The 19,350-nt window shown below is 43.3% G+C and overlaps 1 protein-coding gene across 1 annotated transcript in view; it reads left to right on the top strand.

The window, feature by feature from the left end:
* The window catches only part of snrk (SNF related kinase), a 40,807-nt gene that overhangs the window by 9,705 nt on the left and 11,752 nt on the right, over positions 1-19,350 (top strand). Inside the window, exon 2 of the mRNA XM_033019109.1 lies at positions 5,607-6,317. Coding sequence (XP_032875000.1) covers positions 5,729-6,317 — 589 coding nt within the window. The 5' untranslated portion in view covers positions 5,607-5,728. The remainder of the gene's footprint in view (positions 1-5,606; positions 6,318-19,350) is intronic.

The raw sequence follows: 19,350 nt of genomic DNA on the forward strand, positions 1-19,350 counted from the left end.
CTAAACAAGGGTCAGTTCTTGAGTGACCAAGTCAATCATCTGATCTGAACCCAATTGAACATGCCTTTTATATGCTGAAGAGAAACTGAAGGGGAATAGCCCCCAAAACAAGCATAAGCTAAAGATGGCTGCAATACAGGCCTGACAGAATATCACCAGAGAAGACACCCAGCAGCTGGTGATGTTCATGACTTCAAGCAGTCATTGCACGCAATGGATATGCAACAAAATACTAAACATGACTACTTTCATTTACATGCCATTGCTGTGTCCCAAACATTCTGGTGCCCTGAAATGGGGGGGGACTATGTGTAAACACTGCTGTAATTTCTACATGGTGAAACCAAATGTATAAAAATGGCCTTTATTAAAATCTGACAATGTGCACTTTAACCACATGTGATTTTATTTTCTATTACAAATCTCAAATTGTGGAGTACAGAGGCAAATAAATAAATGATGGTTCTTTGTCCCAAACATTATGGAAGGCACTGACGTGTCAAAAATTGTAATTGCACTCCTCCCACATTACAGTGAGAAAATAATTACTGAGTGCAAATAGTTCCAGTCTATTGGCAATAGGACAAGGATATTCAGAAATATTTGGCCAAGAATAGTGACCTATAAGCCACCCTCATCTATAATTAAAGCAAATTTCATGACTAAACCATATGTGTAAATATATGCATTTGTATTACTAATTTTGATTTTGTTATGAGGAATATATAACCAGTTCATTGAGAAAGATTACAAAGTGTTGTTTATGTGTAGATTGGCTTAAAATCTGTGTGGAGATAAATATTTGTTATTTCTGAAAATAGTATTTTGGAATGTGGAGAGTTTGATTATCGCACCACTATTCTTCATGAAAGTGCTGGTAGTTCCTTGAGTCTGCTTGAACATTTGCAAATGCTCTTAAGAGGCAAATGTTCATTTTCAGGTAAATGTGGTAACTCATGAAAGTAATTGAAAAATATTTCTAAATTGGTTGGCAATATACCAGCTCATTATTTGTAAATCTGGAATTGATAAGGATCCAAGCAGCCTTAAAACATGAAAGGACCTGATGAGCAAGTTATTCACAATCGGGATGGTGGTGAGGAATGGGCTTCTAGAGGAAATGGTAGAGGTGTGTGTACATTTACAACATTTAAAAAACGTTTAGATGGATAGGAAAGGTTTGGAACAAGGGTTCCCAACCTGGGGTAAATTTTGCCTACCCGGGGGTAAATTTGTTGATTCTGGATTTGTACATATTTTTTCTCATTGACAGACTGTTTGGTTCTGGTATACAGGTGCACAACCTTTTATCCGAAAGCCTTGGGACCAGACACTTTTCGTAATTCAGAATTTGTCGGTCTTCGGAATGGATTTTTTTTAGCGTAGATTTTAATGGCTGGCTCAGTGGTAGAGTGCTCGGCTCATATCCGCAAGGTCGCGAGTTTGCGCCTTGATCCCGGCAGTAAACTCGGTCGCGAGTTTGAGTCTTCAATGTAGTTTTTTCTTGCAGAATAAATGTTTGTATGAAATACAGTGTAGGAGAGGTGTACTGACTGTGTGGGCAGAACTTTGGAAGTGATTGCCCACCAGTCTAAAAAGCCGCTGTGTCTCCCTGTCCCTGGGATAGCAGGGGGCGATCAAACAGCACAATACCCCCCTCCCCCTCCAGAGGAATCCGCTCCCCGATGGGCCGCTACGGCGACAAGTGGCAGTTTGCCCACAGCCCGAGCTGCGCCCCCTCATCCGCCACCCCAAGAACAAGACGCACCTTGCACACCATCAGCTTCTGCCCCTACGTGTTCCTCTGGAGTTGGAGCGGGGCTGGGCTGGAGTTGCTGCTGGCTGTGGGTCTCTGGGATCTCCGTGCTTGCAGTGGGCCTGGGGGTCGGTGTCCCGTTGGTCCTGACGTCTCCGGCCACCCCCCTGGACTGGAGCTGAGACTGGGAAATGTACCGCCCTTGACCCCTCCCTCTGTAACTGCAAACAACCCCACTCTCCTGCAAGGGCGGTACAGTTCCTGGAGGATGGCAGGTGGCCGGAGACATCAAGACCAACAGGAACCCGCTCCCCGATGGGCCCCTACGACGCCCCGAGCTGCGCCCCGTCATCCGCAACCCAGGTTCCTCTGTAGTTGGAGCGGGGCTGGGCTGCTGTTGGCTGTGGGTCTCTGGGATCTCCGTGCTTGCAGTGGGCCTGGGGGTCGGTGTCCCGATGAGGGGGCGCAGCTCGGGGAACGGCTTCTGGTGGTCCTGACGTCTCCGGCCAGTTTGCAGTTTTCCTCTGGAGTTGGAACGGGGCTGGGCTGCTGCTGGCTGTGGGTCTCTGGGATCTCTGTGCTTGCAGTGGGCCTGGGGGTCGGTGTCCCGTTGGTCCTGACGTCTCCGGTGACTGGCACGGTCCTGCTGGTATCGCCGACTTGAAGACAGTGCAAAGCCCCCGCGCCGGTGCAGAGGGGAGGGAAGGGGTCACACACATGGCCGGGAAGCAGAGGGGTGTAGGTGGGGTGAAACTGAAGCGAGCGACAATCTGCTGCTGCCTGCCCCGCTGAGTTAAAAAGTTCCCACGCAAGACTCACGATACACTGTGTATCGTGAGTCTACCGTGGGAACTTTTTAACTCAGCGGGCAGGCAGCAGCATATTGTCAATTATTAACCCTCCCGCGCAATATACCCTCACCTTCTCTTTTATGAATGGGGATTTAGTTCCCCTTTCTTCGAGGACCGACCGGAGGTTCCGCTGTCACCTCTGCGGGCCGCCCTCGGTGAACGTTTTTAAGGACCTTTCTTCAAGGACCGAAAAAATGGCCGCTATTTGGAGGTTTTCGTTATTTGGATCTTCGGATAAAAGGTTGTGCACCTGTACCAGTATCTGTTCATCATTAGTTGTTCATAAATAAATGAAATAACATTGTTATGTGCTATTAAATTTGCCAGGGCTAAACGGGATGAAAAAGGTTGGGAACCCCTGGATTAGAGGGACATGGGACTAACTATGGAAGGCAGCTTGGTCAGTATGGACCGAAAGGGCCTATTTCCGTGCTGCATAACTTCATGACTCTGATTTAAAAATTCAATTTCTGATTTGAGTGCTATACCATTTAGTATTTGTGCTAAATAGCAATTTCAGTGGAAGAACTTTAAATAACTAGAGTTAGGAAATTCAAAGTGATAACAGATGACGACATTTAACAGAAAAACAAACCAAAGGAAATGTGGTTCTGATGTTTCAACATCACTTGTGCAGATTGCTCGATGCAATTATTTTCTCAAATTATATTAGTTAGGGAACTTTATATGGTGTTCCTTATTCTTGGTAAGTTCTGTGGCACCTAAACACTATTCATAATTGTAATCTTAAATTGTAAAACCTGAAAAATAAAACATCATTGGTGATGTCAACATTTTGCTATGAACTGATCCTTATCAAGACTAGTAACATCGTAGCATGCATCGGGTGGTAAATCTGAATTGTTTTAATATCCTTGATAACTCTTCATTTTTTAAAGTTTTTCATTTGAAATCCATTTACTATCTGACAGATACTCTAAAGGAAATAAACAAGTTCAGTACAGATGATATTCTGTTCTTTGATTTAGACTCTTAAAGCCCTGTCCCACTGTACGAGTTCATTCAAGAGCTCTCCCGAGTTTAAGAAAAAAAATCAAACTCATGGTAAGCACGTAGAATGAACGTAGCGGGTACATCGGAGCTCGGGGACGTCTCTTAACGCTCGTAACGCTAACGGCAGGTACTCGGGAAACGCGGTAAGCTCGGGAAGACTCGTGAAGATTTTTCAACATGTTGAAAAATGTCCACGAGAGCCCCGAGTACCTGCGAGCGGCCATTACCGTAAATCTCCGAGTTCGAATCAGGCCAAACTCGAGAGAACTTTTGAATGCACTCATACAGTGGGACAGGGCTTTAAGATTTACCGCAGGAAATGATGCAGGGTATGTCAGAGGAGTGATCCTGGTGATTATTAGATCTTACAGAAATTATAGTACCAAATGTTGCCTTGGTAGAGATAATTCCAGAAAAAAGGCGCCGAGGAACAGGGATGGGTGTAAACGAGTCGAGGGGAAAAAACAGTTTGGCAGAACTTCAAACCAAAAAAGCATGAAATAAGTGAGATTGAGAAGAGACTTGTAAATTAGGGCAAAATCTGACTGGAGCTATTGGTGCTTGGGGTGAACGATCTAAATCCGTGTGCACAGGCCATGTGCTAGGATGTTTTGAAGTGTCTTCATTTGGAAATTTGCATGAAAAAAATATTAATTGGGTTATCTGGATAAAAATTTTGTTCCAAAATTCTTTTTTCGTGTATCAAATCACATTCCATTGTTTGTGAATTAACACTTAACATCTGCTGGGGTAAGTGATTAGGATTATAAATTCATTTCTTTTTTAGTGGTTTTTCAGGATGAAGGTGAACTTCCTTCCCCACAGGTGGTAAATCTGAATAGTTTTGAGGTGCCTGCTGAGGGCAGTTTGCCACAGTTGGAGTTGTGTGACTGCACGCTGAATGGTATTTGTGATTTGTGTGCCTTTGGTTTTTAGGCTGGGCTTTTGTATGCTTCTAAAAATGGGATGGGATTAAGGACCTCAAGACCAAGTGACTTCTACAATTTAAGAGGTCATGGGCAAGGGGTTTCCATGAATTGGGAGCACACCATAAATAACAGAAGAACACACCACCTTTCATACTATCGCTCGTCTTTTCACACTTTCGCCCACCAAAGATTGAGTCTGCAGTTCCTACATTAACCTCATTAGCTACCTTACTACAACACCAGTTCTGTGGGTTCTAAGTCACTCTTGATTCGAGGGGACTGCCTGAGAAGATAGCCATTTCTAAACCAAGCTCTTTCAACATTAATTCAAGAAAATTGAATGAAATGTGGAGTGTGGCCAGGAGCATAGTTTTCAGGCCATCGAGGTGGCAGTTGTTGCATAACAGTAGCTTTTTTCTCTATCAATTATGGTACCAGCTCCAGTGTTTAATCATGATGAATGGTCAATAACCTGAAACGTTATTTGTGGGAAGATAAACATATAGTCTGATCTCCTGAGTATACCCACTACTTTCTGTTTTATTGCAGTGTTGCATAATGGTTTGTAATTTTTACATCACAAGTTTTGTGCCTGACGAATGCAGCGTAGTAATGATTTGGATGCCATTCCTGCGATTAGAGCATTTGATGTTTCATTTTCATTTTTGTTGCATTACCTTTCTTTTGCAAAATGTATAGTACTTAATAGTTTCCTATTACATTTCAGTACAGAATATTATATGATACTACGGAGTAGCATTGTTTTTTGCAGCTTAGTTTGCACAGTCAGTAATATAGATTGAAACTTTGATCAGGTAACTTTTTTCGGCACTATTTTATTGTGTGCAAGTATATACATTGTAAAATACATAATTGTGAAATAAATTATCTTGTTTTCAGATAAGAGTACAATGAATTGAAAAGTGCATAACATTTTTAACCTGGAATTGCAATGTTTCTATTGCAGACATTGATGATATTGTGCTGTAGAGCATTCATACAGTGCTGCAATAGTATTTACATGTGAATTAACAATGTTTTCCTTCTGTATTGCAGGGTTCATCATAATAAACAGCAAGGAAAAAATGGGTCCTTTCGACATTTTTAAATGATTGTAAACTAACAGATTTTATCAACTACTGGATATAAACTCTTCCACTGCCAATTTTCAAAACAGAATGGCAGGTTTTAAACGTGGATATGATGGAAAAATTGCTGGGCTATATGATTTAGATAAAACATTGGGCAGGGGTCATTTCGCTGTTGTAAAATTAGCACGACATGTTTTCACCGGAGAAAAAGTAGCAGTGAAAGTCATCGATAAAACAAAACTTGACTCTGTTGCTACAGGGCATTTGTTCCAGGAAGTCCGATGCATGAAACTGGTGCAGCATCCCAATATTGTCCGTTTATATGAAGTAATTGACACTCAAACAAAACTTTATCTTATTCTGGAATTAGGAGATGGAGGTGATATGTTTGATTACATCATGAAACATGAAGATGGTCTCAGTGAAGAACAAGCAAAAAAATACTTTGCACAGATAGTCCATGCCATATCTTATTGCCATAAGCTGCATGTTGTTCACAGGGATCTGAAGCCAGAAAATGTTGTTTTCTTTGAACATCAAGGAATTGTTAAACTTACAGATTTTGGGTTTAGCAACAAGTTTCAACCTGGAAAGAAGTTAACAACAAGCTGTGGGTCACTTGCATATTCGGCACCAGAAATTCTACTTGGAGATGAATATGATGCACCTGCAGTAGGTATGTTCCTTTTAAATGGGGGCTTTTAAGATTTTTTTTGTGATTTGAAAATCACTTTAACCATTATGAGCTGTTCAGTTTTGATTTGGTGGTGCTTCTGGTATTGAAACAATACTGGGGGTGGGGGATGAAAAAAAATCTGTTGTTTAATGTTTACCATTTTCAGTCATGATGCTTCTACAGTATTTTCTGATAAAGAGAAATGGGTAACCATTTGGTAAATTCAGAATCCAGGAAATACTTTTAACCATGAAAGGCAATTGGCAACCTGTACCTATGGTGACTGGTATTACTGGATCCACATAATGCTACAAATTAGAAATTTCTACAAGCAGGGACTTGCCTGGCTTCCTTTTTCAACTGTTTTAAATATGTGATCAATCGTTGATAAAGAAGAGGATTGAAGCGAGTACTTGACAGTGATAATTTAGCAGTGGAGATCCAAATAGATTTGCCTATCCATCTGTGATTAAAATATGGAAAATAATCCAAATGGCTTGAGGAATGCTGGCCTTTTCCGTATCTATCCCATCCCATTCAAATCATATATGGAGTAACTGAACAGGTCTCATCGCTTCACTTCAAGGGCCCTTGAAAATAGTGACACAGGCACTCCTATATTTATCGGTCAGGGGATTGAGTACAAGAGTTGGGATATCATGTTACAACTGTATAAGTCGTTGGTGAGACTGCACTTGGAGTAAAATTAGAATGTTTAAAAGCAATTGGACAAGAATATGTCTAAAGGATCACTGACAGGAGGACTGGAAAAGAGAGGGTAGAAAAAATAACTGTAGGTCAATTGCTTTAAATTTGGCTTTGGGCATACTTTTTGGAATCCATTCTGAGGAATGGTATGGTTTCATTGTGAAAGACAGTTTTTGGAGACAGCAGCAATCAGCTAAGGTGGGGTCATATCTACTAATTGATTAATTTTCCTTGGTATCTCATATTGAAAAAGTGTAGTTGATGCATTTGATGTGATCTACTACAACTCAGCAGGTTTTTGACAAGACTTGGCAGGTTGATCAAAACAAAATTCAAAGGAGAGTGGATCCAATTGGTTCCGTTTTTTGTGGTTGGAGGCAATGGGTAATGGTTTACGTGTTGGCTGGAAGGCCATTATCAGTAGGAGTCAGTACTGTACTTTTTATAATATGATGATTTCAAGGTGTCACGGTCAGTTTATTGTCACATGTACCAATTAAGGTACAGTGAAATTTGAATTGCCATACAGCCATACTAAATGAAAAGCAGCAACACACAACCACATAAATGTTAACATAAACATCCGCCACATTCCTCACTCTGATGGAAGGCAATAAAGTTCAATCTTCTTCCTCTATGTTCTCCCGTGGTCGGGGCAGTCAAATCATCCGCTGCCGGGACCATCAAAGGCCTCACAGCCGACGATCGAAGCCCCCGTCGGGGTGATCGAAACTCCCGCTTCGGGGCGGTTGAAACTCTCTGCGGCATGGAGCTCCCGAGTCGGCCTGGTCTTACCAGAGACCGAGGGCTTCACGATTTTAAAGTCGACAGGCCCGCGGTTAGAGCTTCGATCCCCGGCAAAGGGATCGCATGCTCTGCGATGTTAAAGACCAGGAGACTCCCGCGGCTTGGAACGCCCGTTGGTCTCCAGGAAAGGCTTCAAACTCCACTATGTTAAGCCCCAGTGGAGAGTGAGATACGATACAGAAAAAAAATCGCATTTCCGTCGAGGTAAGAGATTGAAAAAAAGTTTCCCCCAACCCCACTCCCTCCCACCCCCCACATAAAACAAACGAAGGAACACTAAAACATTATTTTTAAACCCCGCCCTCCACATACAACAAACCAAGGAACACTAAAACATACTTTTTAACACATACTAAAAATAAGAAAGAACAGACAGACTGTTAGCGAGGCAGCCACTGCTGATGGTGCCACCCGGTGTTTAGAGGTGTATGTAGGAGCAGAATAAATACTTTTGTGGATGATAAAACAATTGATTGTGAGGAGGGAAGTTCTAAACTGTATGGGAAAAGTGAAAGAAGGCAAAGGAATATACAATGAATGAAAGATGAAGGAACCGAAGAACCTTAGCATGAACATCCACGTATCCTAAAGATAAAGTTGCCAAAATATACAGGCTGCTTTCCTTTTACAGACAAAGCATAGAATATTATAGAATCGATGTTATGGTGTAACTTTGTACACACTTTAGATCACAGCTTCTGTATTGCATGCAGTTCTGGTCACTACTTCATTGCTTTGAAGTGGATGCAGTAGAGATTTCTGAGGATGTTGATTCTCTAAGATTGTAGCCTAAAGTAGGTACAGGATACTGAGTTGGATGATCAGCCATGATCATATTGAATGGCGGTGCAGGCTCGAAGGGCCGAATGGCCTACTCCTGCACCTATTTTCTATGTCTATGTCTAAGTAACAGTTTGTATAAGTAAAAATTGTTTTCAACTTGTTTGATCAACTTTTAATATGGCCTTAAAATATTAGGTTATATGAAATCTAAAGATTGTTTAGAAGCATTGCTTGGAATATTCTTTATTGGATTTTTGTAGCTGTATGCACTCAGCAAATAAAACAGTTGCCTCGGGTCAAATTCTTGGATCAGACTACACTTGACTGGCCAATCCAGCTTGCATCCATCAATTTTATAAATTGGTCTGGGCATCTGTGTTGCCTTATAACTGAGATAATGTTATAACTAGCGCATGTTTGTTCTTTTCATTCTCTGCTGACCTGTAAAGTCAGTTACAAAATAACGTGACGTCTGTTCACACTGATTATAGCCACTGAAACATTATTGTGGGGTACAGATATATTTGGGGAATGCTGTTGGATCATGCTGCTTCAGGATTAAATATATTAAATGCAGTTCCCTGCTCCAATCCATGGTGTTATTATAAAAATAGAACAAAACTATCTTGCATTTTCGCCAGTCTTACTTAGCAGTGAACCCAAGCACAATTGAGCTATAGTTTGAATGGGTCCAGCGTTGCTCAAATAAAAAAAAAAAAATTTGAGTAGATGTTATTCCTTGGATTTCTTTGCAATTTTTTAAAGATCAAGCTAAATTAATATCTCGTTTACTAGTATGCTCTAATATTAACAGTAACCATTCTTGTTGTTTAAGTGTATGTTTGGTCAACAAATATTTCCATTCATTAACTTGGCGATCTGAAAATGTCAATAGTCGATAGTCAGTTTTATTCATCACATACACATATAAGTGCAGTGAAGTAAATTTGCCAGTAGCGGTACAATTAAAAAAGAACACACAATACACAATAAGTTTTAACACAAACATCCACCACAGCTTTCTTCACTGTGGTGGAAGGCACAAAGTTCAGTCAGTCCTCCTCCATTGTTCACCCGTGGTCGGGGCCATAAACCTCCGCAGTCGCCGCTGCGGGCGGCCGGATGTACAGGCCCTCTCGTCGGGACGGTCGAATACACTCTGCGGCTTGGAGTGTGCCGGAGACCGCGGCCTGAGAATGTTGTAGACCCCAGGCCGGCGGTCGGAACTCTTCTCTAGCTATCCCCGGCGAGGGATCCCATTCCGGATGGTAAGTCCAAGCGGCGCCCGCTGCTAGAAGCTCCGCAGACCGCAGCTTCAGGATGTTATAGGCCGTGGGCCAATGGTCGGAGCTCTTCTCTGGGGATCCCCGATGAGGGATCCCTGGCTCCGGACGCCGCGCCCACGACTAGAAGCTCCGCAGACCTCGGCTTCATGATGTAACAGTCAGCGGGGCCAGCGGTTGGAGCACTCCCTTCTGGCGACCCCGGCAAGGGCTCGCCCGCTCCGTGATGAAAAGTCCACGCTGCACCAGCTGCTGAAACTCCGGGCCCGACTCCAGGAAAGGCCGCTCCAATCCATGGTGTTAGGCCGTGAGGGAGGCGACATGGAAAAAGTCACCTCTCCGTCGAGGAGGCGACTGAAAACGGATCCCCCTCATCCACCCCCCACACAAGACACACCGAGAGACACTAAAACAAACATTTGGACACACTAAAAAAAATAATAAAAGTAGAAATAACGAACATGCTGCAGCAGGGCAGCCGTCTCGCAGCGCCCCCACCTATTGTGATCTTTGTACCATTTTTCTGCCGTGCACACAAAAGTTTAAAGCGCACAAGTTATAAATGAGTTAATAAATCACCTGCCCAACTTATTACTTATTGGCTATTTTGTTTATATCTTTGTCTTATAAGTTAACCTTTTTTTCGATGGATCAGAGCATTTGTTTGCAGCAAGAAATTGAAAAGGGGACACATTCAGCTGTGCTTGTTCCTGTTCCTGGTAAATAATTGAGCCATATAAATAGGAAGGTCACATGTTCAATTGCCAGAATGCTAACATAGCTGATCTTGGTCTATGTCATTGGTGGGCATGAACAAGTAGAAGGGTAATATTGCTGCTTATTGCTAGAAAAAGAAACTGCAGTTGGACACAAAATGTTGGACTAACTCAGCGGGTGAGGCAGCATCTATGGAGAGAAGGAATGGGTGACGTTTCGGGTCGAGACCCTTCTTCAGACTGCTGTCAGCAGGGAGCGGGACAAAGGTAGAATGTAGGCGGTGACAATAAGACTAGTGGGAGAACTGGAAAGGGGAAGGAGAGAGAAAGCAAGGGCTATCTGAAGTTAGAGAAGTCAATGTTCATACTGCTGGGGTGTAAACTACCCAAGCGAAATATCAGGTGCTGTTCCTCCAATTTGCGCTGGGCCTCACTCTGACAATGGAGGAGGCCATGGACAGAAAGGTCAGATTGGGAATGGGAGGAGTTGAAGTGCTGCGTCACCGGGAGATCAGATAGGTTAAGACGGACTGAGCGGAGGTGTTCAGCGAAGCGATCGTCGAGCCTGCGCTTAGTCTCGCCGATGTAGAGAAGTTGACACCTGGAACAGCGGATACAGTAGATGAGGTTGGAGGAGGTGCAAGTGAACCTCTGCCTCACCTGGAAAGACTGTTTAAGTCCTTGGATGGAGTCGAGGGGGAAGGTAAAGGGACAGGTGTTGCATCTCCTGCGGTTTCAGGGGAAAGTACTTGGGGAATGGGTGGGATGGGGCAAGTTGACCAGGGAGTTACGGAGGGAACAGTCTCTGCGGAAAGCAGAAAGGGGTGGAGATGGAAAGATGTTGCCGGTTGTGGGATCCTGTTGGAGGTGGCGAAAATGTTGGAGAATTATATGCTGTATACGACGGCTGATGGGGTGGAAGGTGAGGACAAGGGGGACTCTGCCCTTGTTACGAATGGGGGGAAGGGGAATAAGAGCAGAGCTGTGGGATATCGAGGGGACCCAAGTGAGAGCCTTGTCTGTAATGGAACAGGGAAACCCTCGTTCCCTAAAGAATGAGGACCTCTCCAATGAAACTGGTATGAAACACCTCATCTTGGGCGCAGATGTGGCATAGAAGGAGGAATTGGGAGTAGGGGATAGAGTCTTTACAGGAAGCAGGGTGGGAAGAAGTGTAGTCAAGATAACTCTGTGAGTCAGTAGGTTTGTAGTAGATGTCGGTCAAAAGTCTGTTTCCTGTAATGGAAATGGTGAGATGGTCCAAGTGAATTTGAGTGCAGGATGGAAATTAGTGGCGAAGTCGATGAGGTTGGTGAGTTCTGCATGGGTGCAGGAGGTAGCACCAATGCAGTAGGCAATGTAGCGGAGGTAGAGTTCAGGGATAGGGCCAGTGTACGCCTGGAACAGGGATTGTTCGATGTACCCTACAAAGAGGCAGGCATTTCTAGGGTGAGTGCCCATAGCTACGCCTTGGATCTGGAGGAGTCGAAGGAGAAGTTGTGGAGGGTAAGGAGCAGCTCTGCTAGGCGGAGGAGAGTATTGGTGGACTGAAATTGGCTGGTTCTGCGGTCTGAGGAAGAAACAGAGGGCTTTAAAACCCTCCTGGTGGGGGATGGAGGTCTAGAGTGACTGGACATCCATAGTAAAGATGAGGGAGTGGGGCCTGGAAAACGGAAGTCTTTGAGGAGACTAAGAGCGTGTGAGGTGTCTTGGACATAGGTTGGGAGAGATTGGACCAGGGGGGATAGGATGGAGTCGACAAAATTAATTTGGTGGGGCATGAACAAGCAGAAACAATGGGTCTGTCGGGACAGTTCTGTTTGTGGATTTTGGGGAGGACATAAAACGGGCCGTGCGGGGCTGGGGAACGATAAGGTTGGAGGCTTTGGAGGGCAGAGAGCCGGAAGTGATGAAGTCAGTAATGCTGCTTGAGATTAAGGCTTGGTGCTCATCTTTTGGGTCTAAGGATAAATAGGAGGAGATGTCTGCGAGTTGTCACCTGGCCTCAGTCTGGTAGAGGTCAGCGTGCCAGAATACCGCAGTTGCTGGTTTACAAAAACATAAAGTGCTGTTGTAACTCAGCGGGTCAGGTACTGCCTCTGGAGATATGGATAAATTACATTTTGGATCGGATCTTTTCAATTTGAAGAAGGGTTCGGCCTATCCATGTTCTTCAGGGATGTTGCCTGACCCGGTGAGTTACACCAGCACTTTGTGTCTTTTTGCCGCTTGTTGCTGTTTGGTAATCCCAGGGAGTTGTGCGTTTCGGCTTCAGTTTGGCGTACAATATAATTCTAATGAGTTGCATTCCACGATTAAAAGACTAATATCTAGAGGGCACGTACTGGAATATAGTAGCTCGGATATTACAGAAGGCCGGGTACTGGTGGGAATTATGAAATTGGTTATTTATTCAAAGGAGATGTAATGTAATGTCACTCCTGTCTATGTCAAAGTATGTATAAGTGAATTCCAGAATCTTTCAATTATCTGAATGAGGAAATTCAACTTGGTCCTTATGTTAGGGTTCCAAAACATGTAATATCTAATTGTGTGTTTCTTTGCTTGAGGTATTGTTAGGGGTGTGGTTGGAATGTACTATAGACATGTTTTCATTTGTTGCAATGAGAGCTTTTGTTCTGTATGACTGTCCTAACTTGTTAAGATGCCATGGGTGTTTCTGACTACATACTTGCAAAGGAAGGAATGCTGAACATAGCTAATATAACCTGTTGTCCCACATTCTAAAAATATTCTTAAAACCTTTTTTCCCTTGTTTGTAGCAGTTGTTACTAATTATGATTTTTGTATGCAGTGTTCAGTTTTTAATGCCAAAAGCATTGGCGCCTTATTCATCTTATCGGAATTGAACACTCCCATATCAAAAATGAGGTGCAGTGTGCAACTGACGTGTGCTTCACCTGAGTCATGGAACACGTTCTGATTAATCAGTGTGGAATTGAGCTGTTATTAATAAACTATGTATTTTATTTAAGCTAAACCCACAATTTCCCTTTCTCCAGATAAGGAAAACTGCTTTATAACTGACAGTAATATAGCTAGGAAATAGGACCTTTTTGTCCTATGTTATCCTTGGACATGTACACCTAAGTTCCTTACATCCTTGCATTATTGTACATTACCAGGCAGTAATTAACGGCTCTTCTAACATACGTCATGCTGCATTTTGCAGAATTGAATTCCTTCTGCCATTGATTGTCTATTTTACCAATTCTTAAGATTATTCTGAAGCCGAGGGCATCATCCTCGTTATTGAAAACACTACTAATTTGTTGTGCCACCTGCTATTCGTACCTACCTTCATATCTATCTCATTCAGGTAGATAGCAAACAGCAAGGAGCTCCACATCAATCATTGCAGTATACCATCAATCGCCGTCTTCTAAAATCTCCAAGTCATTTTTAGATTGCACTAGTGAAATAGCCCTGGATCCCATGGCTCTAACTTTTAGCCCAGTCACCTATGTGTGATTTTTCTTTTTCAAAACCGTACTAATGTACTAATGACAAATTACTATCCTCATCTACCTGCCATAAAATTTGATTAAATTAGTCATACATGATATTCCCTTTACAAAGCCATGCTATCTTTGATAATTCCTCAAGAATCAAGTCAAGTGCGTTTATTTGTCGTGTGTACCGAAAATGGGGGGAAATGAAATTCTTACTTGCGGCAGCGTAACAGGTCTGTAAACACAAAACTCATAGATAACACAGTAAACAATAGAAAGTTCAATAAATTAAAAATGAACAATATTAGTGCAATATAAAAGCCCCAAAGCCTTGGTGCAACCAAAACAGTTCGTAGTTTAGATAGTGTTTGTCATGTTCACGAGCCCTTTGGTTGTTGGGAAGAAGCTGTTCCTGAACCAAGACGTTTACAGTCTCTTGTATCTTCTTTCCAAAGGCAGAAGTGAAATGAGAGCTTAGCCAGGGTGGTGCGTGTCCTTGATGCCTTTTTGAGGCAGCGCCTCCTATGATCCATTTGGTGGTGGAGAGATCAGTGCCTGTGATGGACAGGGCATTGTCCACCACTTTTTATAATGTCTTTCATTCCTGGGCATTAGTTTCTGCCTTTCCAAGTGTTGCTCATAATATCTTCCAGTAATTTCTGTTCTTCTGACGTTAGACACCAGTTGTGGTTGCTGCTTTATCATTGCTACCCTTATTAGAATAATGGCATATTTTCTGTCCTCCAGTCATAGACACCGCTTCTGTAGCCAGAGAAAATTTGAAATGTTGAGAGTCCTAGCAATCTCTTCCCTTGCTTCTCTTTGCGGCCTAAACACAATTTATCCATGCGTTATTATTGAGACTTTATGCAAAATAATTTCCTTCTTTCCTTTCATATCTGACTTTCAATTGAATGAAAGGGATGAAATAATTTATGAAGTTTTAGACCTAAAAAACTTGAGTACCTGAAGAAATTAAAAATCTACATTCAGTATTGAAAATACCATTTGTGGTACACTGGAGGACACATTTCTTTTCCCCTCTTGGTAAAAGAGATAAAAATAGTGTGGCTTTGTGATGTATACTCTTTTTTCATCCTTTACTTGAACAAACATTTTGTTAATGTATGTATCCTAAGAAATGTCAAGACAAAATTACAATGCAAATACATTTTGGATGATAGGAGAAATTGATGGTCTGATCAGGAGAAAGAAGGAGGTATGGGTAGGATAAAATGTAGGAAGGAACGGCAAATGTTGGTTTAAATCGAACATAGACACAAAATGCTGTACTAACTGTGGGACAGGCAGCATCAGTGGAGAGAAGTTTCGGATCGAGACCCTTCTTCAGACTAGGATAAAGGCAGCTGTGATCAAGTATATTTCTGTTGGAGTAGAGGGGATCGAGGAGCAGACATAAGGAAATCAGTAGGGCAAAAATGGGTTGTGAGATAGCCCTAGTTTCCCAGTTATTATATTCCGGACAGCAGAATGAAGAACAAGACTTACTGGTTGCCTGGATCATGAGAGAGAGAGATTTATTACCCAGCATTCCCTGCTTATATTAAACACCAACTCATTAACATACATATGAATATGTATCAATATATTACACTAGAGTCCTTGAATATTTCTGATCTTTCTTCATATGTCCAGCAGATCAGATTAATCCAAAAAGTTTTTATTTTAAGGGGAAAAAGGTAACTAGAGATACAATAGATCACCTCAGAAACCAAAGTGCATGCATGAAATAGGCAAGATCCTCAATGAATATTTCTTGTCCATTTCTACTATGGAGAAAGAAGTGATGACTCAGAAACTTGAAGCAATTAATGGTGATGTCTCAAGGATGGTCTGTATTACAGTCGAGGAGGTGCCTAAGACCTATGAAGGTAGATAAATCTTCTTGGCCTGATCAGAGATATCCAAGGACACTGGGAATCTAGGGAAGAAATTGCAGGAGATCTGACTGAGATATCTTGTCCTTTATAATGCTTTTCACTGACTAACCAAGGTGAACTTTTGTACATTATATACTTGTAAGGAGCCTTTTTCAAAAAATAAAATGACCATGGAGTTTTGTTAACTCATTGGGTTACAATTGTGGATTGATGGTATATTTTACGTTATTGACATTTTAAACTTTACAAAAATCACTTTTCAAATCAGTTTTCCTTGTGCCCTGCCCGTCAGCCGCATTCAACGTCACAATCACGTCACAATGGGATCCTGATTCTCATTTACATACAAAAATCTTGATTTAATAAAATTTAATCAAATTCCTCCGTTTTCATTAACATTGTGTTTAGGTGATTTTAAAGAACAATCGCGATTTTCATTGTGGGGATGGGATGGGGGGGGGGGCTTCATTTTGGAAAAAAAAACCACAATTTTCATTGGGGGGGGGGGCGTGTAGGGGGGTTTCATTTAGACTAACTGATTTTCATTGTGTTTTATGGGGAGCAGGGGGATAGAGGGAAAGGAGGGGAGTGGGGAGAGGAAGGGGAAAGTGGGGGGGATAGAGGGGGTGGGGAGGGGGATAGAGGGAGAGGAGAGCAGTGGGGAAGGTGAGGTGGGGGAGTGGTATAGGTGGGAGGGGAAAGTTGGGGGGGAGGAGGGGGATAGAGGAAGTGGAGGGGGTGGGGAGGGGGATAGAGGGAGAGGAGAGCAGTGGGGAAGATGAGGTGGGGGAGTGGGATAGGTGGGAGGTGAGGAATGTGGGGGGGCAGGGAGACAGAGGGAGAGGAGGAGGGGAGTGGGGTTATGGAGGGAAGGGGTGACAGGGTAGCGGAAAGGAGAGGGAGTAGGGGAGGGGTGGAGGAGAGGGGAAAGAAGAGGGAGGGTGAAGAGGAGAGGAGGGAGTGCTGGGGATGAGGGGTAATGGCGGATGATAGGGATAGGAAGGGGAATGGCGAGGCGCAGTTAGGGAGGGTTTCCCTGACTTGCGTCACAACGGGAACCCCTCAACCGTACCTGCGCAGTTGGGGTCTATGGGTGAGTGGTGGAATATTGCATTGAGGGAACGGGTCCCATGGATCCCGCTTGGTTTAGTATTTAATAAACTCGGAAGGATAACAAAATACTTGCAAGAAGTGTACATACAACAAAAATATTGGAAAATATCCAGTATTTCTAGTCAAACTAATGCCACCTGTCTGAGACGTTCAATTCTGGACATATTGCAGGAAACAACTATTTTGAGCATTTGGGTTGCCTGTGGAAACTAACTTTCAGTTCATGCAAGAGTCAGATTTTAGAATAAATAGATACAAATATAGTTTTAACCTCTTGTTTGATGGGAAACTAACTAGAACAGCTATGTCTGGTTTTTTTATTTCCCTTGAAATCAATTTAAACTAAGTTTGAATGGAGGTGTGTTTATTTTTAAACTGGCAAGCAGACCCAGTTGGTTAGCTCTTGCGCCTCTATTACTGCTATAGGAGTCTCAACTCAAGCATTTTACTTGTTCTCATCAACGTAGAGATCACTGGAGAGTAATAATCAGATGTGAATAAAATTGATCATTACAGTAAATTGCAAGAAAACTTAATCAGCTGAGCTTAATTAACAAATATTGAATTCAAAACCTAATGGGGAAGAGGTAGAAACATGCAAATATAAATGTTTATATGTTGGATGAACCCGGAACAAAATAGGAGCAGTCCAATTTTATCACAGATCTTCAGATCTGCTTCTGAAGTAGAGGGAACAAATATTCTGAACTAATTGTCTCATTTTTAACTTTAACTAGACCAAGTGCAGACCCGTTGGGTCTGTTCCCCCAACATGCGGTTGAGGAGGGGGGGGGGGAGTGGGTGGCATGCGGCATCACACACATTAACCACCCCCACACACACACACACTAACTCCCCCCGCACATACGCTAACTACCACCCTTGTTAATATATTAATATTATTAATTTGCTCCTTTTACCCCATAATCGCCTTATCTACTGACGCATAGCCCCCAACTCGCAGGCGCGTCTAGAGAGGGAGGGGGGGTGTAGAGAGGAGGGGGAGGGGGATGGGGTGGGGAGACGGAGGGGGCATGGGGGAGGGGGGGCGACAGGGAGGGAGGGGGGAGAGAGAGAGGTGGGGGAGAGAGAGAGAGGTGGGGGGAGAGAGAGAGAGAGGAGGGGAGAGAGAGAGAGAGAGAGGGGGGGTCGCAAGGTTTTTTATCAAAGGACTTGCGAGAGGCGCGACTGCAGCACTTTGGGTTTGCAGAGAGAGGGAGCGGGGAGAGGGAAGGAGGATGGGGAGAGAGAGATGGAGAGGGCGGACCTGAACTCGGTGAGCGGGCGGCTCTGGCGGCGTGGAGAGCCTCGGCAGCTCTCGCGTGATGATTCCCCATGTCCCTGCGATCAACGGAGGAATTTCAGGTTTCCCAGAGTAATGGGAGTAATGCCCCGCGCGACAATAACTGCCGCCGCCATGTTCAAACCGGTGACCGGCTGTGACCTCCCGATCTGCAGAGCATTTTGAGAATGGGGGGGGGGGGGGGGGCAGGCGGGCGTGGGAGTCCCGCTGCAGGAGGCATGCAGGCGGGTGTGGGAGTCCAGCTGCGGGAGGCTTGGCGCGAGCGTACTGGGGCTGGGCGCGGGGCTTTAATCCACTGCGGCGGGGGGACGGCGCCTGGAGGCGGGTGGGCCTGGATTGGTCGGCATGTGGGCATTGTGACGTCAGCAGCTGGTGAGCGCCGTTTAAATTTAAAAAAATTGTGTTTTGTGATCAGTTTTATTCAAAATCTGGGGAAATAATTGACCAAGGAGTGGATTTCTGAACTCATAAGTTAAATCCTTATCGAAATATCATAAAAATCTCAGCATTTTGCGTCTGGTTTTCGAGAAGATACGTTTCACATGCAAAATAACACACACACACACACACACACACACAGTTTATAATATACATATATATGAAGACAACTAATTTAAACATTGTGGATTTATTTTAAGAGGAAATGAATGGTCCCTTTTACTGCTAAGTAAAGTTTGCAATGTTTAGAATCAAGGGATTTGTGGAGAAGGCAGGAACGGGGTACTGATTGTGGATGAGCAGCCATGATCGCATTGAATGGCAGTGCTGGCTCGAAGGGCCAAATTGCCTCCTCCTGCACCTATTGTCTATGTATCTATGGAATAGTAATGTAATTAAGTATTCTGGAATGTGTATTTAGGCAAATATTACACAAATCCAAGTGCAAAATTCTATGAAAAAAATTATATCAAATTTAGACATGGATGTGTTTTTATATATGTAAGTT

This window comes from Amblyraja radiata, chromosome 4, assembly GCF_010909765.2.
Source record: "Amblyraja radiata isolate CabotCenter1 chromosome 4, sAmbRad1.1.pri, whole genome shotgun sequence".
NCBI lineage: Eukaryota > Metazoa > Chordata > Chondrichthyes > Rajiformes > Rajidae > Amblyraja > Amblyraja radiata.